Below are 22,792 nucleotides of genomic sequence, written 5' to 3'. Positions count from 1 at the left end.
GAACTAGATTCTGAATTTACTTAGGCCGGTATAAATCGGGACTAACTCTCTGAGCTTCAGCCCTGTTATTCTGGATTTACATTGGTGTAAATGAGATCACAATCTGGCCCAAATGTTGTTTTGGGTCAAGTTCTGCTACTACCTACTCCAGTTCATCTCCCGTTGCCTTTGGCAAAAGCAGCACCAGCTGTAAACCAAAGACAAACATGGCTGATCACGAGGTGGGCTGTAACTTGGGGATTGCCTAACTGGGCCAAACCCCTGACCCCCGACTTGGATCTGAAATGATTGAACTAGCCAGTTTATGGTGTACACTTGAATGGCTGCAGTGACCATTTTCGGTCATTGTGTGTGAAAGGACAAAGTCACCCATGTGCAGGATGTGAGAAAGGCTCATTTGAAAGGAAAGACAATAGGATCATACACAGCAGCCTTCTGCCAGGGCTCACGCTGACCCAAAGCTGGGACACCCTGGCACTTGGATGCATGAGAAGGCCATCTGGCTGAGCAGCAGGGTAACACCAAAAAGCTCTTCTGAGAAGCATGGAGTCAGCAGGCTGTGTAGTATGTTGCTTTGCCTGCTGGACAGGTTGCTCATTGGCCAATCTCCTAAACAAGAGTAGATTGCAAACAGAGTGGGACCAGTGTATCTTGCATCCCTTCTGTGCTGTCCCACTGGGGGCAAAATAAAGGCCACTGAACAGGGTTCCCTTCCTCCCTACGACTTGTGGCGTTTATGCCCCAGTTGTGCCGATTAGTTTCCTAGTAACACCACCAGCCTGTTTGTGAGAAATCTGCTGCCTACCCTGGGCAAGCAAAGACCGGAGAAAGACCCAGACTGCTCCCAGAGCACAGAGTAATCAAAGGTGGGTAGAGTGGGCAGCACGACAACTGGGTTGGCTTTTGGTGACCAGAGGTTCAGCTTGTTTTTATACTAAGGCTGTATTCTGCCTCCTTAATTTGGCCGGTGATTAAGGGAATTCACTGGTGTTGAAAGGGGCTGGGGCAGACATCCTGAAGACTGACAGTATAGCCTGGGTATCAACAAGGCAAACTTTCCTACCACCATACTTCCAGCTTCAGTCCTGATCTGGCAGTCCCCCTTCTAGCGTTGACTAAGGAAGTCATTCTCCATCCAATATGGGCTCAAGGCTGCAGACTTTGGATCCAGATTTCAAAGTCCCCAAGGTGTTTGAATCTGGGCTTTTTGATTCAGCGCATTATAAAGAATGGAGCCATTTGCAAAATTCAGATCAAGATTTGGATTACAACCTCCACCCCCAAAATAGCCAGCACTTTGGCTCAGCCTGTATGTGATCTCTCTGCCTCAGTCAGTCTTTAATCTTTCTGCTCAGACTGCCAACTACGAACCAGTTGTGATGGCTGTTCATGTGGCGTATGGACATCTGTCTGCTAAGAACTAGACAGAGACCCAGTCCACTCATTTCCCACCAGCACTGCACAGGGCTTTCTTGGCTGCCTTATTCTTGTACCTGTTTTTAAAGGGATTTTTCTTTTTTCTTTTTCTTTTTTTTTTACACTTCTGCAGTTTACTCCCACAGGGAAACAAATCAACAGAAGATGACAAGATTATAGTACAATAGAATTTGGACAGAGGGTAGAGGATTGTTTAAACTGTACATTTCATAACAGGCCAGGTTACCTGGTAATGTTGATCTTTTATATTATAATTTTTTCATTTGTTTTCTTTTGGTTTTGGCTGATGAGATGTTGTGGTCCAGGTTCAAATGAAGCATTTAGAAGGGAGACAAGGCTATCTGTCAAATCCTTTGTAAGAGTTTAAAGAAAAATATACATACATGTTTTATTTTGTTTTTGTTTTTTTAACTTAAAAGAGCTGCCTGTGTTGGCTGCTGCCTTTGTATTTCCTTCTGATCATTTTGTATTGTTTACATGTCAGAGTAGGAGCTCAAGTGCTTAGATTCCCAGCATATGTTGTATCTCATTGCCTTGAAGTTCTGATGCCTTGCGGGGGGTGGGGGGGGGAGGGAAGACAGCTTTGTGTCTTCTGAAAAACAGTGAAATTTGTGCCATGTGATTATTTGTGTGTGTAATGAAGAGGGGGAAAATTGATGTGAATCAAGTGGCTAATAGACCCCTCCCCAGCCGAGGATCGGTCCAGTAACCTCCACTCTATTACAATGAACAATGATCTCGTCTGTTTTGGGGTTGTTGTTTTTTTTCAGTTTGCAGTGGAAAGGGTGTATGCGGATATGTGCAAAGTAAGTGTTTCCTTGCCTCTGTGTATGAGAACGTATGTGCGCGTCCCTATATGTGTGCAGGGAACATGCACGGTCCAAGAGCGAGTATGTATGAAGGCTGCGGGGCAGTAGTAACAAACTCTAAGTGTAGGGAGCAGCTGCTGCTGTCCACCTTGATTTTTGCTATAGCAACGTAATGTCAAAGGCAAACAAAGCTGCCCTTCTGCCATCTCTGTCACCCCAGCCCTGCAACCTTTGGTGGTGTCTCAAGTTGGGAACCCATAATCACATGCCAGTTTGGTCCCTAGATTCTCCTAGGCTTTCCCCCATCCCTTTCCCTTATTGCTAGAGAAGAGGCACGTTCTTGCATGAGGCTGTGTGAAAATGTGCACTCACGCCTAGGTGCTGCTTTTGCACAATCAGACCTCCTGTCCCCCTGGACTACTGTACCTTTAAGGGAGCTGGTAAAGACACTGCCTAAAGAGGTGACCCAGTGGTGCTTAACACCCCCCAACAACAAGGCAAAACACACGGTGCATGAATAAAAAATCCTTTTTCTTTATTACTGTATTTTTAAAGTATTATCCTGTTTTTTTTCCTTTATGGAAGAGGCAGCCTTGCGTGCTGGATACACACTCTCCTTCTCCTAGCGTAGCTTTGCTCACAGTAACACTGTTAATTACAGTCTCAAGATTGCCCCCCTAAACCCCCAGGGCTCTAATGGGAAACGTTAAGCAAAGGCCATGCCCCCATTTCTGTCCTCTCCCCGAGAGATCTGTATAGAGCTAGAAAGACAGACAGTGGCGTTATCTCAACCACTGGAAACTCTGTGCCCTTCCATATGAGTCCTTGAAGCTCCCGCCGGCCATAAAAGGGCAGCCTCCAATTTTAAAGCCTCATAGGTCAGGTTTGCCTTCTCTTAACCCCGCTATTTTCTGGAGGTGGTTCGGTCCTGTGGGGAAAGGCGGAGGGTGGAGTGCTTGCGACATTCTTTTGCCAGGACAAAGGCTTTGCCCTGCGTGCTCTGCCCATCCCACAACCCTCCATCTAAATATAGAATTATTCTCCTGGGAGTGGTTTATTTGCCCACTGCAAAACTCTTTCCGAGCCTCTGTGATGGATTGGATGACTGGAGACTGTCCACTGAGAAGGCAATGGATTTAGGAGCTAACACCATTCAGTGGAGCAGTCAAGGGGAGGAAGTAGAGGACTTGCTCCATGTGGCGGATTAAATATTCTTAAACTGTGCATGAAGCCTGTCCTAAAAGTGACTCAGCTCAGTCCTATTAGGTTACAACCTACTCCGGGAAGCTATTGAATAATGTAGGGACCACTCCTGCAGAGGCGCCTCCAAACTCCAGGTAAGCCTGGTCTGAATTCAGAGTGCTCAGGATCTCGCAGGACTGCACTCTTACGTTGTGATTTACCCTAGTGTTTGGGTTGGATCTTGCTTGCTCCTTAGGGAGTCTTGGCATCAGGGGAAACTCTCCTTCAAAGGATCTTTACTGAGAGAAGAAGTGTCCATCTCTGGTTATTGCTGGCTGTGCTGGCCAAGGCTGGCTGGCTTAGGAGACAGGTCACGTGTCTTTCTAAAGAGAATGGGCCAAATTCCTCTTGGATGTGGCTCTGCTGACTTCACTGGAGCAACAAAAGAGATTTCTCCTTTGCACCTTACACTCAGTTCCATGTTTCCCATCCCCGTCGCCCTAAAGCAGAGGGAAGTTCCAATGCCTTCCATGAAGGACATGGCCAACTCCCATCTCTTTACCTACAGTGAAAACTTTCACCCACTTGATGTAAGGGCTATTTCTTCTGTCCCAGCTGGACCAAGGCCCTGGAGTCACTGCGTTAGAGTTGTTCTAAGCTTGGCAAAAACAAAATAAAGCCTGAGTGTCCCTCTCCTGCCATTCCAAACTCAAAGTTCCCCGGACCGGGAGCTGCAGTGCGGAAAAGGCCCTGCCAAACGTTCCTGGAACTGAACAGCAGGAGGTGAGATGGGCCAAGGGGGTGGTTATGAGGATTGGGTTTCCCCTGCCCTTTCAGGCTTGGGTTTCAATTGGAATTTGGGCCTCGGGTTGGACAATACTAAAATCCAGTGCTGCATGACCGCAGCCTCAGCGGGAAGCAAACACCCCTCCCCCTCAACTCGATCTGGAGAGACTCAAAATCTTGCAAGGATCTTGGCTTCGTCCTGACAGCAAAACTTTAGACCCCCTCCCCCACATCTGGCTTTGGATCTGACTTGGAAGCAAAGCCCTCGAGGCAGCATCAGGGATTTGATCCACTCCCTCCTCCCCATTAACAAAGGCTTCATGGCGGAGGTCCTGGCTCATCTCCTACGAGGAGCAATAACAGAGTTGGTCTTTGCTGCAAAGGGCCTTTTCCACCTGTTTCCAAAGCTCCGGCCTGCTCCTGCAACAGGCTCAGCTTCTCAGCACCTTGTAGGGATGTGTTTTCAGAACACTCAGGTCCTGGTGGTCAGAGGGACTGAGCCCCCACAACTCCAGATGAAGTCAGCAAGCACTCAAGGCTTCTGAAAACCAGACCCCCTGGTTCTCGAGCTTCTCTGGAGGAACACACCAGTGCCTGCCCAGCTGCTGTTATGCCTCCTTCAGGTGCAGCGATAATTCAACGTGCAATGGGTGGAGGTGGAAGGCATGGGGGAGAGGAAGGCATCGAACTTCCTGTGCAGGATGTGGGGGGGGAAGGCACAGCACCAAATGCCCTCCTTCCCCCACCATGCTGGCGATTGAGAAATATCCCTGCTCTTACTCCCTACACCCAGTGCCTGCTACAAACCAAACCCAAAAGTAATGCTCATCTGGTAAAGGTGACGGTTACATCTACACCGAGAGGTACTGGAGCACAAGAATCAAAGGAGGTTTAAAAGCCATATAACAATTACATAGCTTAGTTACTCTTTTTGTTGTTTTTGTCGTATCCACAGTAATACAATCACAATATAATATATATATTTCAATAGATCTTTTTTAAATTGCACAATCAATGTACAAAAAACAGGTGCAGTGCTGAGACGACAGCATTTCCTTGACTTTTGTTGTTGTTAACTAATGGAAGAAACAGAGCTGAAGGTCGGAGAGGTCTTGTCTATGTTATCCCATATGCAGCACATTTATTCGGGCAGGAAGAACTCTTGGTCACTGGAGTCAATAATTCATGAACTAAACAGAGTGAAGAGGAGGGCGTGGAGGGGAGGTGGCTGATGAATTTGAAGATGATGGGGGATAAATAAGCAATGATTTGCGGCTTCCTGTGGAAAAATCAGGGGGGCCCTTTTCTCCTGAACTGCTCAAGGGGTGGGGGTGAGGAATGGGAAATAACCTGTTACCCATATGCTCCCATGGGCCATATGGAATTTGAGTCAGCTATATAAAGTGTTCTCTGTAGTTTTTCTGCATCTCCAAGACACAAGCTGCCCCGGTGGAGGCTGCTTGAGGAGCACTGTAGCCAGATGCTGAGAGGAGGTGGAGCCTGCTGGAAATGGGGCGGGCAGGGTGAGCCACGGATCAGCTGTGACTCATGAAGGGCTGCTCTTGCCAGGTAAGGGCAATGGAGGCATCCAGCTGGTTCAGTGGTTCAAGTCCAGTTGCCCACGTTGTAGGACAAATGGCCAGAAGGTCAGGGTGAGCCCAGCTGAGATGTCTGCTGGAAGAAGCCATTGAAGCTCAATGGAGAAAACCATCTGCCAAGGGCTCACAATGGGTTATTTTCATGCTGAGCTTTCCCACTCTCTGCTTGGAAAAAAAATCCTGCACAAACAAGCAAAGGAAGCTACGTCACAAGGGGCAGGGCCAGGATGAACAGTAGCCAGGTAGAGGCTGAATACCAATGGAGTGTTTAACTCCATTCACTTACACTCGGGGCAGGAAGAGGCTTCTCAAGACCTGCCCCATGGCAGTTGTCATATAAGTCTCTAGCACAAACATCTACCAGTCAATATCTTTTTGTCCTGAGTATGCGGGAGGCTGGGGAGATGATGTGTCTTGCTAAATTCTGGCTAGCAATCTCCTGAACGGCTCGTCTTTGCATTCGGCATTGATGAAACCAGCCTGAGGCTCACCCAGGGATTAGGAAAGGAAATATGTGGTTGGATGAGAAGTGACTCAACTTCATTGCCAACAGGAGGAAACGGCTTTGACAACTAGGCTTGCTTTTGCCAGCTTGTCTCCTGGGAAGGTTTTGGGTTGGGTTATGTTGTGAGCCAACTGAGCAACACACTCCCATTTTGATCAGGAAAGCTGCTCCTTCCAGCGCAGGCTTTCTGGATGGTCCCACTTACACAGTATCCCAGGGCTATGAAATAATCAATACAGATGGAGCTCAGACCTGCATTGTTTGGAAGTAGGGTTATAGGCTCAGGAGCGTGTCTAGTGCAACAGATAGTGATGACAACATGAGTAGCTGTGTGGTGGTTTAGTCTTCTGGTGACCTCTCCCACAGACTACGGCCGTCAGTGTTATCTCAGTCTTCAGGCCAAAGCGACTGAGGAATGGCCATCCCTTTGTTCCAGGGGACACTTGACCCTTTGAACAGCTCCTGCCTGCTTGTCTCTAGCAAAACCTTCCAAGGAAGATGTTCTAAGAAAGATGTTCTATTTGCTATGGGATGCCAGCCAGGATTCACATCCCCGATCTGATTGAAGCAGAAGCAAAAGCAAGTGTCCCTTTCTCCCACGGTCCTCACTTTGCAATCCTGGCTTGTGGGGGGTTAAAAAACTGAGATACCGCAGCTCCATGTAGTGTTTGACTAAGGGATTGTTCTTTCATAGCCCTGGGATGCCACCTTTGTGCCCTTGTGGGGACTTTCCACCTGCCACTGATGGAAAAAGCCACAGGCATTCCCCAGGCATGGTTAGCGCTAGGAGGGCTGGGCGTGGCAAGCTTAGCTCCTTCTGCAAGAGCTACAGCAATGTAATGACCCCTTTCCTCCATGGCTCAGAGTAAACACCAATCCCTCCCCATCCTCTTTTATTCTCAGCGAGGAGACCCTGGTTGTTTCACTCCAGACAGATTTTGCTTTGACGTTCTCTTCTATTTGACATTTACTCTTTGGTTCCTAAACCACTGCCTTTAGGCCTGATGCTGATCTAAATCCAGAGTAAAACCTCTGGGACTCTGGCAGAGTTAGTCCAGACTTACACCAGTGAAACTGAGATTGGAATTGGGCCCTACATGCTTTACTTCCTTCTCTCGGGGCCGAGTGCCTGGTTCTGCCATGTTTCCAACTGATGCAGAACACCCCATTGCTATTATCATGGCTCAGGAAAGTCTCAGGGTCCAATCCACCCCCGCTTAAGTTCATGGAGGTCAATGGAGTTGCACAGGGGTGAACTGCATGCTGGAGCACCCACAGCTAGACTGCTGGCAAACAGAAGTGCAGGCTTGGCTTGGAAGTCAGGGGACAGGTCATGTGTGATCAGCATGGCCTATGGGGTGAAAATGCCTTTCACGAGGAAGGTGCAGAGCAGCTGCTGGGGAATCCTATTCACAGTCCCTCCAGGGAGCTCACAACAGGACTCAGGGCTATGAATGGGACTGGAGGACACCTATTCTCATTAGGGAAGGGACAGAGCAGCTTGCTTTATAGCTGCCTTTCCTCTGTGTTGCAGCTTCAGCACCTATCCCCACCCTTACAATGGTTGGGCTCCAGGCTTGGAATCCATTCCATACGCACCAATCCAGTTCCAGGGTCTCTCCTCTTGGAAGCTGTGTCCGGAGCCCATACCAGGTGCGCAAAGCTATCCAGATGAGTTCTTCTTAGCCTTGTTGCCACCACCTAAAGGAGGGGCCCTCTCCCACGCTACGCACCAGGCGACTCCCCTCCACGCCCCCTGCACCATCCATCAGGTGGCTGGGGGAGAGAGCCTGCTCATATAAAGGGAATCTCCTGCACCCATCCACATCGGGTTGGAATAAATATAATTTATATAATATATAATGCACTCCCACATTCCAGTGCAAAGAATGGGACAGTGAAGCGTGGTCCCACCTTAGTTCAGTGTCAGAAAAACAGTCTCTCTGATGGTCCCTGGTGAGATTCCTTTCCTAGGAAGGAGGTCTTGATCCAGGCCTAAGATTCATCCCAGCCTGGCACCTGTATCACCCCAGCTCCTGTCACTGTTACGAAGAGGTTTCCAACAGCGGTGAAGCAGCAGTGCAAATCTCCAAAGAATCTAATAGAAGAGATGATGCATTTCAAGGCCTGGTTCGCTCCCTCCCAGAGTGCAGGCCTCCATTAGCTTTCACAGGCCTACACTGCTCTCCATATCACAGCAGTGTACCAAACATCCCCTGAAGAGGGAGCAGGAGTCTGCATTGTGGTTCAGGGTCCACGGGTGCTCCAGCATGCCCAGGTTCTGCCAGACGCAGAGGCATTCCTCTCTCAGACCGGAGAACTTGTACAGCCTTGCTGGGAACTGGACTAAGGAAGTGATGCAATGTCACTGAAGAGCAGTGGAAGGAAGCCTTTGCTGAGTCCAGGATGACAATAGGATACCAGTGACCACACGATGGTGATGTCTGATTGGAGGAGGAAGAGGGGAAGACCATACTCTTAAAAGAAAAAAAAAAACGGGGGGGGGGACGTCCCCAAAGCTTTCACTGGGATGAGGAATCTTCCTTTAATTTACAGGCAACCATTCCTCCTTGCAAGACATCAGTAAGCCCTAATCCTTGCCCAACTCCAAGACTCAGGATGGGAGATGGATGGGAGATGTACGGTCCATGGATGTGGTTTAGGATGAATGGGAGAGGGCAAGGGATAGGTAGGGAGATTCCCTCCCCCCTTCCTCCCCCAAGGATGGAGAAACTGGAGAGACAATGAATAGGGAGGGTAAGTATAAAAATCTGTACATAAATAAAAGGGAATAAATTCCATTCCTCCCATTTTAATTTGGTTATGTTCAAATAGGGCAAATTTGACCGGTCCCAGCAGTTGATGCACCGTGCGTTTCAGAACAGTTCTAGCCAATGGGAAGGCGGCTTATGATTACAATAGCCTTAAAACCCAACCAATCAGAAGCCCTGGAAATGTTCTCACTGGTTGGGGTTTAAAATCTTGAGGTATTGGCTTTTTGCTTTGAAAAAAAAAAATGATGGACAACGTCGACCTTTCACTTCACATTATCTTAAAAGAAGAAGAGGAAGAAAAGCCAGTAGGCAAAATACTCTTCAGAGACGGCTCTTAAAAAAATAAAAGCTTGGTTGGAAAATATGCTTGAATCTCTAATGGTGCAGAGTGAATGACCAGACGGCAAGATGGCTGGTTGGCTGATGCAGAGAAATGACAACGACGGAGGGTTTGTTTATTTTCTGACAGCAAAGACGAGAACACCACGAGGTTAGATAGACTCCACATAGTTGGCTGGGTAAAGGCCGAGTTGCCCATTGTCTAGACGCCCTTTGCACCATCCTTGTTCATCTTCTTCACCTAATTTGGTTAATTCGTCGCCTGAGGCAAAAAGCAGAAATAAAGAATTCACTGCCAGTCCGCCGTCTGTGGCCCTCTTACCCTCAATGCACACGCCATGGATGGTTAGAGGGCCCTGAACCTTGAATTTCCAGTCTGGCACTCTACCACTTGAGCTGAAGGAGTAACTCCACTGGCTGATAGCAGTGGAAGGTACTTATCCAGCTACCGCAAGGGGACATGTAATAGAGATTGAAAAAGTGGATTCTATGGATGTGTGTGTTGTCCCAACTTCCGTTCTGTACTACCCTAGTTAACTCATACCATTCCCAAAGTGACTCCCACTGGATGGACGTGTTCCAGGCACTGGCCATGAGGGAGGGATTTCTGCAAAGTTGGAGCCAAACCGGCCATGCCTTGTTTGTGTTATACAAGTGTGTGAGGAGCCAAAAACTTCCCCCCTGCCCTCTTTGTTCAAGGTAAACACTGGGGGGCTTGGATAATTCAGACATGGCGCCATTGAGTTAACTCAAACTTTCACAAAACAACAAAAACCCTCTTATATAGCCCAGACCCCCGGCTGGGCAGAAGTCTCTTAAAAGGGCCAGCTTCCTACCCCCAGCTCCCCACATCACAGTCCTACTGCCCTAACCTCTGCTGTGCCAGGGTGCTAGCGCCAGCTGCCGGGCATGCCCTGTGCCATACCTGCTTTGAAGCTCAGCTCATCCTGCTCCTGCCCATCGTAGTCATATAGAGCCCGCACACGCATTCCTTTCCCCGCCGGCTCCTCCTCAAAGGGGTTGGTGCCACCGTTGGCCTCGCTGGCGCTGAGGGAGTTGCCGCCCTCGTCGTCCGACCACTCAGTAGTGTAGGGCTGGCTGCGCTCGTAGCTGCTCACGCTGGGAACGCAAAGCAGATAGAAAGTGCTGTGAAGAGAGGGCGGGAGGGAGGCCCGGACACGGGGCAGGAGTGTGTGGGTCCCAGCAGAAGAGGGAATGTAAGCTGCCAGGGCCTTCCCCAGACACAGAGAGAGCTGGGGCCTCAACAGCTGGATTTTACCTGACAAGGGGCGAAGTCACACTGGCACTCAGATCGCTGTCCCAGAGCCAGAAGTTACAGGACAGGCACCAAAGACCCTGGGCTGTATTGCGGCGTATCCCCCTGGACCTGCCCGCCCAGAGACGCGGCTGCGTCCCCTGGGCTGTATTGTGGCGTATCCCCCGGAAACCGCCCACCGTGGAAATAAATTGCATGAGAGAGCTTCTAAACAAAGAATAACAGATGTATGTTCCCTGCTTCCCCCTCTCCCCCATCTCCACTGTGTCTCTGCAGCCCTCCCCATCCCTCCCTGTGGACTGGAAATCGGAGGGCCCCCTCTCGCAGCTTGGGCGCTGTCACCTGCCGCGGTCCCCGGCCACTGCTGCTGACTCGCTCACTGCAGTGGCGTTGGTCAGGGTCACCCCTTCGTTCTTCTTAATCTTCTCTCGCCTTGTTATCGTGTGCGTGATGTCCAGGCTCCACTCCTGGAGACACAAAGCAACATGTGCCCCTGTGCGCTTGCCAGGCTCTCTTCACCCACCTGCCCGCCACGGTCCCCTCCCCATGCCCAGTGCAAACCCCTCCCTACCCCCTCCCCATTTATGGCAGCTAGAACGGGGCAGGCGGGAGCCTCACCTCAAACTGGGGCCAGTTCATAGGCATCCCCGGGCCGCTGGTGCCGCGGAACCACCTGAGGTCCTCCTGCGTGTCCGCCATGCGGATGGTTTGCTCCAGCTCGCGGTAGATGGTGGTGTAGCTGAGGGAGGTCACAAGCAAAGCAGAAGTGAGGAGCCCCGGGCACCCCTTGCGCTCACGGATGACGGAAGCTCCTTTGAGCTGAGCCGGGGAAGGACTGCGGACACTTACTGGCAGAGAAGGCAGCAGTCGGGGGCGGTTATGGGAGGACGGATCGGAACTACGGGACAAGTGGGACTCCCAAGAGAACTCGGAACTGGCATTCCTCCTGCTGGCCACAGGAGGGAGCCAGGCCACTGCACAAATCCGCCCGGCCCGGCCATTGATCCAGGGATATCCCTAGATGCGGCCGGAGTCACTGCTTCCAGCCCTGTGCCCTCCATCTGCCCTTAGAGTGACTGGGTCTGACTGGCCTTTGGGAGCCTCATCCAGCATCCTCTGGGGCCTGGTTCATGGCATCCCGGCCAGTCAAGTCACTGGAGACCCCTCTAGTTCCTATATGCTGCTGCTCTTGCTCTCCTTACCACCCCGTGGATGTGGTTACCTGCTGCTCTCAGCCAGGTTCAGGTGCCGCTTGATGTCCAACAGCACCTCCTTCAGGAAAATGAGCCTCTTCTCCTCGAACTGCTGGCACTGCTCAAACACCTGCTCCATGCTCTCCATGTACTGCGGGGTGCACTTGTTCAGCTCCTCCAGCACCTTCTCGTACTTCTCTTGGGTCTGCGGGCACAACCCGGGGCCAAGGTTAAAGCCCAGGCCCCCAGAGCGCCTTGCCTGGGCCCTGGAAGAGCCTCTCCCCACCCCATGTCCAGCTTGTGATGAACCCATCTTCATGTTTGTGAGGGCAGGGAATCTAGACCTTCAGCTGGGACAAATCGGCAAAGCCTAAACTCAATGGAGCTGTGATTTATACTAGCTGGGGACCTGACTCTCCTGGAGAGATGCTAATTTACACGGGGTGGGGGTCTGACTCCATTGGAGTGATGCTGCTTTATGCCAGCAGGGGAGCGGGCCTTCTCTCCCCTAACTGTTGCTTCTGCTGCACCTGCAGCCCCACCAGCTGCACCCAGACTACAGTTGTTTGGGGTTGGCTCAGGGGCTGAAATGCTTTGTGGAAGGGGAGATGGCAGAAGCAGCTGTATTACCAGAGCCCCTCTTTCAAGGACAAGAAAGGCCAGTAGCCTCTGATAACCTGGTAAGGCCTCTTCCTGGAGGAGACAGAGAGGGGGATTCCAGGCGGGTTCTCCCATCTCTCCTGGTTTTAAGTGCCAGTGCAATGTGTCCTGGCTGCCCTGGAGACTGGAACTACGTATCCACAGAGCCCTGGCAGCAAGGCAAGTTGCTCTGCCAGCATGAGTCACCATGGACCCGTAGGGAGCTGTGCGGTGTTTCTGGCCCCCTCCCCCTTCCCTCAAGGGCAGCAGCTCGCACCTTTTGCACATCTTGCTTGCACTTTTCCACCTTGTCCTGGAGCTTCTTCTGCTGGTCTGCAGTGATGGACTGCTCTGCCTTGCTGTTGGCTTCCCGGGTCATGGCCAGCTTCTCCTCTTTGCACGCCAGGTGATAAGCTTTCTTGGCCGTCTCCACCTGTTGACAGGAGGTGGGGTGGGGGAGGGAAGGAACCCAGGGCAGAGGTTTGCAGATGTTCTACCCGTAACCCTTATCCCTTCCCCTAAACATCTCTGTGCTCTAATTGGGCTTCCACCCTGCCTTTGTGCTGTCTCCGCCCATCCCTGCGAATGGAGATTTGGGCATGGTTTTGTCTCATTCTACCTTCACCCAAGTGCAATGGTGTGTTCAGAACTGAGTTCCTCTGAGGTCGGTGGCTGAAGAACGGGCAGGGACTAATTATTATTGTGTGTACTGCAGTAGCACCTAGGAGCCCCAGTCCTGGGCCGGGACCCCCCTGTGCTAGGTGCTGCACAGACACCGAACAAAAAGATGGTCCCCTGATCCTGTTCCTGCCTCCTATGTTCAGCCCTGGGGAACTTGGCCAGCTTCTCAGGAACAGTTCAAGAGGTGTTGAATGGGGAACTCCACGGGCAAAACAGGCACCTGTCCACCCCCTCTTGAGGAATGACTGGTTCTCCCAATGGAACAACAGGTACCAGTCCTGGTGCCCCACCAGAGATGGGGATCCTCTGGACACTATGCGCCCCACACCCCTGCAAGCTGTGACTGGTGCCTCTGTGGTAACAACAGGCATCTTCGTCCTAACTGCTCCCAAGGTACAACCAATACCTCTGGCCATACAGCTGCACCTTCTCCCCCGCCCCGCCACATGCTCTGGTGCCTGTGAGAGCGGCTTGGGCACCTGGCCCCCATCCCAGCAGCCCTGTGGGTGCAGAAGGTGGGCTCTTTCCTCCCTAACCTCATCAGGCTCTCAGTGGTTCACCTCTCCACCAGCAGTCCTGCTCCACCCTGTCCTGCTTCCTACCTCCTTCATTTTCTTGGCCCAGGGTTTCTGTGCTTTCCGGAAGCCATCGTCTGCCTCCTTGGCCTCCTTGAAGCCTCCCATGATCTGCTTGTGGTACGCGTCCTTCTGCCAGTTCTTCACCTTCTCAAAATCCTCATTCAGCAAGCTGTTCTTCACGTCCTGATGCAGCTCGCTCACCTTGTCCGCCTCCGTCATCACGGCTCCCCACGCCCTCTCCAAGCTGCCATACTGCGGGCCTGTGGGACGGGGCTGAGGTAAGCAATCGATGTCATAACAATGCCCAGCCCTTCTCTAGTGACTCCTGCCCGTGAGTCCCGCAAAGTGCCCATTTCGTGGCTGGGGAAACTGAGGCACAGAGCAGGTGGAGGGCTGGTGATTTGTTCAAGGAAGTGCAGCAAGTCCAGGGGTCGAGTCAGGAATGGAACCCAGGAGTCCTGTTTCCTTGTCCCTGGTTCTAACCCATAGGCCATGCTGCTGCCCCTTGTGAGGGTTGAAAAACCCCTGACTGGCATATTTCTGACTGGGAGACTGATGGGGTTAAAACCAAACAAGTTGATTCTTTGAATCTGAACAGCCTGCTGAATTGGATGCTAATTTGGGGCCAGGCATGAAGCCCATAGCTGTTACCTGGTGGGACTTCACAGCAACAGGGGGCGGGAAGAGAATTGAGATCCTCCAGCTCCAAAAAAACCAGGTCCCTGCTGCATGAGCTGGAGGAGAATCTCTATTAGCAGTGCGGGACCTATGCCACACAATCAAGCAGTTCTGATTCCATCCAGAAAAGGGCAGTGGGGCATGCACCACCAGGCAACTTGTTCTAGTTATTAGAGGACATCAAAATATAGATCTAAAGAATTTGCAGGGGGAAATGTATGAGCTCTGTTCCCAAGGACCCATTCTGGGGTTTCTCCCTGGTGGGATGAATGCTGCAGTGCCCCCACACCATGAAGGGCTGGGGACAGAGGCAGAGCCACGATACCTTTCTCGATCAGCTGCCTCCACCTCTTGGACCAGTCAGTCAGCTGCTGGGCGTAGGCCTTTTCGATCTTGGCCCGCTCGTGGACGCAGTTCATCAGGTCATTGCAGAGCCGGTGCCCGTCGTCAATCCGCTTCACTGTCCGCTTGTAGTTCCCCACCTGCCGGAGAGATGGACAGCTGGCTGGGAACAGCAGCTGGCTGTGGCCAAGCGAAGCCCGCTCTGGAGACAGGAGGGAACGGTGAGTGCCGGCACCAGGCCGAATTGAACCGGGGAGGTGGGTGGAGAGGGCTGGGGGTGAAATCAGCCATTTCTGGAGTGAGTGGTGCTAGACTGGCTCAGGAGAGGAGTGGCGGGGTGGGCGGGTGAGAGGTTGGAGACTGAAGCTGGTCTATTTTAATTCACGTTGCTTCCCAGTAGCCCTCCCCCTTCCTCCCGCTGTTGTCTCGCGCTGTGGTTGGATGGGATTAGGCCAAAACCAGGTGATTTCCCGTCACGCGTGACTTGCGACGGGACTGAAACGCTGCTCTCTAGAGAGGAGAGGCCCGTGCCCTGCCAGGCTGCGTTTCAGAGGATCACTTTCAAAAGAAAGAAAGAGAGAACACCGCATTGTCTCCATAACTCACTCCCCCGTGCCCCCTCGGCGGCCAAGCTGGATGCTGAACCGGGAACACACGCAGTGCTTCTGCTGCTCAGGCCCTGCGAGCGGAGCGACTGCAGCTGGCACTCGATGCTCCACGACAACTCGCGCCACCTGGGGCAGGAGACCGGCTTCCAGCGAGATGTCAAGCCGCCGGGGGTTGTCCCTGGCTCTGACGATCCCGGGGAGCTCAGCCTCTTGCAGGGGTGGTCAGGCGGGGCGGATGAGGGTCTCTGCTGGGCCCAGCCAGCAGCGGCAGCTTCCCGTTGGTACGGTTTTGCCACCTCGATTTGAAAACGTGGCTGCTTGAGGAGGTCGATGGCGTCCTCTAGCGGTGAGTTTGCTCAGAAAAAAGTGCAGAGCAAACCCTAGTGAGCAGAGACGCCACCCTCCAGGGCTGTGGGAGCACCTGACTATTCCACCAGCAGAGCCCACCCAGGCACCAGGGGGAGGCAACAGGTACAATCTGTTGCTCCTCCCTGCTTGCTCAATGTCTCTCCGGGGGCCTCGGTGGGGGAACTCACTTCCCAGAAGCTGTCGGTTATTTCCTCCGCAGCCACTGCAGACTCATCGTAGGAGCCCGACATGGTTCCCGCTCCTCAGGGTTTAATGCGCACGCTCAGCCGCTCTCCGGGAAGCACCAGACCTCGTGCACTGGTTGGAGGAAGGACAGGGTTCAGCGGGAGGAGAATGCATCATTCAGAGCCTAGCCCTGCCAGCTGCTGCCAGGTGTTGCCAAAGCCCAGTACAGGGCGCTCCCGCTGAAAATTTCCCAGTTTAAAAAAACAACAACAGAAAATTGATCTCCACCTTTTAAAAAAGTAAATAAATAAACCAACGCAGTAAAATATTTGATCTTGGGTAAAAATGTTCAGGTTTTTTTTCCTGAAAATTTCTAGTGAAACTCAACTTTTCCACACATACAAAAAAATTGGAGTAAATATCCATTTTTCCATTAAAAAAAAAAAAAGAGTTTAGAGGGAAAAGCCCAACTCCGCTTTTCCAAACCACACCCCATACCACCCATTTTGCCCACAAGTGAAATTATCATCATGCAATAATTAGATTACAGTAACCCACAGAAACCCCACTGAGGTCGTGTTCCTGTTGTAATAATACTCAGCTCCTATATGGCACTTTTTGTCAGTAGATCTCAAAGCGCTTTACAAAGGTGGTCATGAGCATTACCCCATTTTACAGATGGGCAAACTGAGGCACAGAGTGGGAAAGTGACTTGCCTAAGGTCACGCAGACAGCCAGGAATAGAATCCAAGTCCTAGTCCAATGCTATATCCTCTAGGCCACACTGCCTAGATGTACTCGATGCTTTACACAAAGCAAAGTTATGGACCCTGCCCCAAAGAGTTTACAATCTGAGAAGCCAAGTGACATATGAAGGATGGGGGAGAAGGACCAAATCAAACAGAGACCAATTTTTAAGAATACATTTGTAAATTTAAGAAATAAATGAAGAAAGACAGTGCCAGCTAATCCTGCCTGCCCTGCCAGCCATCATTAATTGGCTGGTTTCTCACAGGTATCAAGGCTTAGAGGGATTTGAAAGAGAAGAGAATAATGCCCCTACAGATCAGTCAGGGAGGCTGTTCTGTACATAAAAAGTGGCCATTTCCGGGGGGCAGGGTGAGAATGTAACAGCCACTTAACAGACTAGAGCAACCCTGCAGAAAAGTTTGGGTTTGCGGGGAGGGGGAATGAAAAGCACTGCATCCAGTTGAAAAAGAAAAGGGAGTTTTGCCAGGTAGGCTGTAAGTCCCCAATTCAGCCAGGGCCAACAATGAGCTTTGGAATGCTGAATTCATGATCCTAAAAATACTCATCTTTACTACACCATCTTTTCCTAGGACAGCCCTGAACCCAGCAGCCGTGTACTGAAGAATCGAAAAGCGCTCACTTGGATTTTGTACCCCAAAACCACTCCGTGTTTATTAAAGCAAAGACAAGACATGCATGGACTGACAGAGATCAAAACAGCTGCTTGACTGGCTCAGCAGCCAGCTCTCTCCTCTGAACAGGTCAGAAAAACCATTTTTTTCCACATCTCTAGCTTCAGAGTCAGCCATACTCAAATTTAATTAGACTAGAAGGCTAGAACACTGGTTGCAACAATGTGACCTATTTTGCAAGTTCCCAAGTCTTTGAAAACCATGGGAATGCAGGAGCTCCCAGAGAGTCTAGCATAGTCCTCGTGTGTGTATAGTGTGAAGTAAATAACCCTTTACATACTGGACTAAAATAAACCGCAAGTAAGTCGGACTGGTACAAGTTCCATATTACACTGGTGCAGCTCATGTACACTAGGGATGTGCACTAGGCTAGCTTCATCATACAGCCATAGAGACAGGCCCTTTTAGACCACACTCCTATATTAAAAGGCTCCTCTCCTGGCATGGGAGAGGAATCTATATGTCCATCCATTCTTTGGCTTCTCTGACACTGGTCCAGAAGCAAGACCCTGCCCTGACCTTGGGACCAGTTCAGGGCCAGTTCAGCCCCTTTGCAGCCCTGCGTGTAAGTCTATCACATGCAGAGAGCAAGAGCTGGGCAGCTTGGCATCTTGCAGCTGCTGTCACAGTCTTGGGTCACGTGAGTGGTCGAGCAATGTTATTAAAGTCAGTATCTTCTAAAATGGGAGGTGTTTGTACTAGAAACCACTGCAGAAGGATGGGCTGGGATGAGGTGCCTCGGGAGCCTGGTCTCCCCTGGTCCCAGCTGCGCCACCCTTCCCTTCTGCATTCAGATCCTGGCTGCATTAAAACAGAGGGAGAATAACATCCAGCAAGAGAGGTTTTGGAAGTGGCTGGAGGCTTCTTCATCTCTCAGCAGGGGTGGGATAATACTGACCGCCTAACAGCTCCCTCTGTCCTCCAGTACATTCAGATACCAGCAGCACTAGGTTATGTGCGTCCCCTCCATCCATTATAACCACTCCATGCCACCCTCTGCACCTTATTTGAATCTCTATCCCAAAGAGGAGCCCTGCTCCATTCCAAAGGTTTATTATCTGGAAAGACGTCCCCGTCGCAGATCCCGAATGAATTATGAATAGCCCACGCAAGGCTCCGGGCAACGAGGAGGAAATAACCCATGGACCGCTTAGCAGAAGAATCATCCCCTTACCCAGATTTCTTCATGCCCTGCTGCACATCCCTGCTGGACTGAGTGGCACATGAGGGGAGGGGGATAGGAGGCTGGGTTGCGGTGGTTGTTGGGGAGGGTGGGGGACAGGGGATGCCAAGCAACAGGAAATTCTCCTCCTGATATTTCAACCTAATCCCCTCTGATCTTCTGAAAAACGGCATCCCCAGAGAGTTATGTGAGCTGGCAAACCACCTAACCCTTTGCCGCTTTGCTAAAGGAGGGAAGAGCTGGCATCAGAATGAGGCAGAGAGGCAACTCTGGCCAGGGAATGCCAAGCTGGTGCCCAGCAGAACACTCATCTGCACCAGGTGCTTCCAAGTGGAAGGTGGAACTGGAGAGGCTGCGAACTTGGCTATGGTCAGCTCTTTTGTACCTGTTCTCTATGATGCCTCCTGCTGGGAGAAACTGGGAGTGGAGTGGCAGCGAGCTCCCTCTAAAATAGTGTTGATACAGTTTATACAGCACAGAGGAGGACAACTAGCCTTTACAGGTCTAAGCTAGAGAGGATGGAGAAGGTGAGGCACGCAGCGCCTTCAGGGCTCTCCCTGGCCGGAGATGCAGCCTTAGAGAAGATTCCAGGATCTTTTGCTTCTCAGGCAAACAGTTTTTTAGGAAACTTTTTTAATCGAATCCCCTGAAAACCTCAGCAACTATAATGAAAGCATCGGAACTGGGGCTGAACCCAACCCTGGGTCTGAGACACCTGCGGTTTGAAATCTGGACCCAGATCCCAGTTTTCTAGAGGGCCAAAGCAAAGCCCCAGAACTCTGGGGATTGAAGGGACAGATCTGGACCCAAATTTTGCTGCTTGACAGTAGGCAGTTGTTTTTCCTGCACTCTCTCCAAACTAGTCAGGGAGCTCACGGTCTTGTCTCACCAAAGCCTCCCCCTGGCAGCACTGACTGGAAAGCCCTGCTGTTTGTGGATGCAGCATCAACTCTTGTTAGTTTGTTCTTAGCATGCTGACCTTCCCAATTAGCTGGTGGATTATCTTCTCCAGGTGACTGTAACCCCTCACCTCCCAAAGCTAGCCTCAGGGGCAGGCGAAGTGTCTCAGCGGAGTTAATTACTAACAGCGAGTCATCTTGCTCCTGGATTGTCTGCAGCACTTTGGCATGGGAAGCTCTCTGAGAAGGCTGGAAACCCTACCACAGGTATTTACAGGATATGCAACAGAATTTATCAGATGAATGTCTCTGGCTGTTAGTTTGGCTCTGGCAAAGGCTGAGCCTGAAACCCAATAGGATTGTTACTCAAGATTCCAGGTTCCTCTCCCAGGTCTCTAGGAGGGAGTGTGCTCTAGTGGGGAGAGCAGGGGACTCTTGGGGCTAGTGGGGTGAGCTGCATTCTACTTTCATCACTGCTCACTGGCTGACCTTGGATAAATCGCTTCCCCTCTCTATGCTTTGGATTCCCCGTCTATAAAATGAAGACCATGATCTGGATTCTCCATTGTGCAGTGCTTTGAGATCGAGGGATGGAAAAGGGCTACATTCTGTGCTATTTTATGTGCATCCATCCAGTCTTCTAGCCACATACAGTGTAAAAAAAAATGTCAGCGATGTTTCAGATCAAGCGTGCGAATCCAGTAACAAATTCCTCCAGTGACTCCAGGCTCTTTCCTACCCTCCCCACCTCCAGCTTCTCATCCCTCCTCCAGAAAAGCCAGCGGGAACAAACAGGCCTTGTAACTTGACCTGGAGTCCCGCAGACTCAGATTCTGGCAAACTGAAGCCTAAAGTAAATTCTCCAGCCAAGGAGCCCTCCCCAAATATGCCCTCTCCTCTGGCCCCTTGCGATTAAACCATTGGGACATTACCCTGAATGCCCGGCAGAGAAAGGGGTCTCTGAGGAACCCATGAACCACACCTTTTAGGGCTTTAGGAGTGTAAATGAGCAGCTGGAAGGGAACAGGCAGCCAGTGTGGCTTCTGGTGCCATAACGCACAGGCTGCCACACTGGGCACTAGGGGAGGCTGGAGTGCTCGCAAGGTGCAACCCCATGTGAGCTCTACAGCAATCCAGCCCAGCAGTGACCAGGGCCTATCTCACTGTGCAGGGTTCAGTGCTATAGCCTGGTTGTCCTGTGAGAGAGACAGCGGCTTGGGAACAGGAGCTGAGGGGGCTTTTCCCCTGGATGATGCAGCAGTGGGGACCATTGCTAGCCACAGCCCTCTGTGCTGAAAGGGTCACTGGAGCGAGCGCCTAAGATAATCTTAAGAGGCGGAGTTGTAGGGCTCAGTGCAATGGAACTAACAGAGCCTTGAAGGGATTTAGTGATATAACCAAGGAACCCACCAATCCTGCTCTGTTTTTAGGGTTGGCTATAAATAAATGCACGACTCTGTCCTTCACATGCAGTCCGAGGGATGTATGTGTGTATGCACATACACAATGTAACACAAAGCACACAGCAACATATAGCATACACCAAAGCACACACAACACACAGATATACCCTGTAACAAACAGCAACACGCATAGCAGTGGACAGCAATACACAGAGCAATGCACACATAAACATAGAGAGCAACACGCACATGCACAACACATACAACAACAAAGAGAGACACATGCACACAAACATGCAGACAGAGCAATATCTGCATAACACCAGAGCACCACACTCTCAGTAACACACTCAGTTGTGCAAATACACCCCCACAAAACCAAACATCATGTCACTGCAAGGTACGCACATACATGCATACACACGAACACACACTGCATGCTCACGTTCCCAAATATACATTGAAATACACATTCGCACAAATGTACATTCTACTCACAAGTGTATGCACTCAGATCAACACTGTTGTCTACAGACACACAAATACTCCGACGTTTGCTGCCGTGTGTTACTGTTCACTGCTGTCAGCTGTTTTATTGTAGGGCTTTATAGACAGACACACACACATACACTTTGTTGTGTATATTAGTCTGTTGTTTTGTTGTGGTGCTATGCACACACGCGCACACACACTATTGTTGTCAATTGTTTTGTTGTGGGGCTACACACACACATTGCTGTCTGCTGCTGAATATATTATTGTATCTTGCTGTCAGTTTTGTTGTGGTGCTATGCACACACACACATTCCCTGCTGGCTGTTGTGCATGTTGCTGTCTGTTGTTTTTTGTGCTAAACCTCCCCTGCCCACACACACATCTTCTCCCTCGCCCCACACCCAGCCTGCACTTCCAGCCCCATGCAGAACCCTCACTCCCTTATCAAGTTCCCGCAGATCCTAAGAGATTAGCAAGGCAACAAGATGAGCAGCAGAAAAGGGTTGAGCGTTATCAAGCCAATTTTACACATATTGCACTGGGGTTAAAACACATCAAGGGGAGAAAACAAAACGGCTTTAGTGACACCTCTGCCTGGGAGTCAAGTTTCTCTCTGTCAGCCACACAGAATGCTCTGTGTCAAAGGGGTGAATGCAGGAACGCTGAGACCCTCGTGAAATCCTGCCTTTGCCATGCTGCAGTAGTTAGCAGTGCCAGGGAGGGAAGAATGGTGGTATCCCCGTGGTTTAGACCCGGGCACATTGTAACCCAGTGCTAGGGGGGAGTGAGAGCAAGGTACCAGTGCAAACCCAGCCAGAAGTATGCCTGCACTGTCAGGTGACGCAAGCATGCCAGAAGACCTGGGGTCAGGGAGAAGGAAAGGACATGACTGATCTGTTGGACTTGTGTTAAGTAGATTTCTTTTGAAGAACTGAAACCAAAGCCCTGAAGGAAAGGGACTGGAATCCTGTGGGTGGAGAGTGTTCTCTGGGCAGGAGCTGGCAAGTTAACCCACTGGCTTATAGTGCAGGTGTGTTTACAACTTCACTGCAGTTGTGTTTAGGGTTACCTATCGGGTAATGAAGTGAAATGAATGCAAGAGACATGCAATTCTCTGCAATCGACATAGATCCCTACTGAGCTTCTTTTTAAAAGAGAACCTGTTCAAGAAATATAGGGGTGGGTTAACTCTGGTGTTCTGGCCACCCTGCCTCATGGACAAGTAGCTATAGTCTGTTTCCTTAAACTCCCCCTGGAGACAGTATTCTTTTATGATTAATTATTGTCTGTATTACAGTAACACCTGCAATGTGCCAGGTGCTGTCCAGATATCTCCCCATTCTTCACGTCCTGTCCGAAACACTTGAGTGTTGCGGTGTGCTGCTGTTCTTCCCCCCAGAAGTGGCTACAA

At 50.8% G+C, this 22,792-nt stretch overlaps 1 protein-coding gene across 2 annotated transcripts in view; it reads right to left on the bottom strand.

Moving 5' to 3' along the window:
• Positions 1-5,286: 5,286 nt before the first annotated feature.
• Positions 5,287-22,792, bottom strand: part of PACSIN1 (protein kinase C and casein kinase substrate in neurons 1) — a 54,639-nt gene continuing 37,133 nt past the window's right edge. For both annotated transcript variants that reach the window (XM_043500383.1, XM_038380248.2), the window contains exons 2-10: positions 15,962-16,091; positions 14,801-14,957; positions 13,822-14,057; positions 12,816-12,971; positions 11,929-12,104; positions 11,325-11,445; positions 11,049-11,173; positions 10,356-10,549; positions 5,287-9,692 (exon numbers count right to left, since the gene is read on the bottom strand). In XM_043500383.1, the coding sequence (XP_043356318.1) occupies positions 9,583-9,692; positions 10,356-10,549; positions 11,049-11,173; positions 11,325-11,445; positions 11,929-12,104; positions 12,816-12,971; positions 13,822-14,057; positions 14,801-14,957; positions 15,962-16,024 (1,338 nt within the window). In that variant the 5' untranslated portion in view covers positions 16,025-16,091 and the 3' untranslated portion in view covers positions 5,287-9,582. The remainder of the gene's footprint in view (positions 9,693-10,355; positions 10,550-11,048; positions 11,174-11,324; positions 11,446-11,928; positions 12,105-12,815; positions 12,972-13,821; positions 14,058-14,800; positions 14,958-15,961; positions 16,092-22,792) is intronic.

This window comes from Dermochelys coriacea, chromosome 21, assembly GCF_009764565.3.
Source record: "Dermochelys coriacea isolate rDerCor1 chromosome 21, rDerCor1.pri.v4, whole genome shotgun sequence".
NCBI classification, from domain to species: domain Eukaryota; kingdom Metazoa; phylum Chordata; order Testudines; family Dermochelyidae; genus Dermochelys; species Dermochelys coriacea.
Note: the sequence above shows the minus strand (reverse complement) of the source record. Positions and strands in the feature narration are given on the sequence as shown.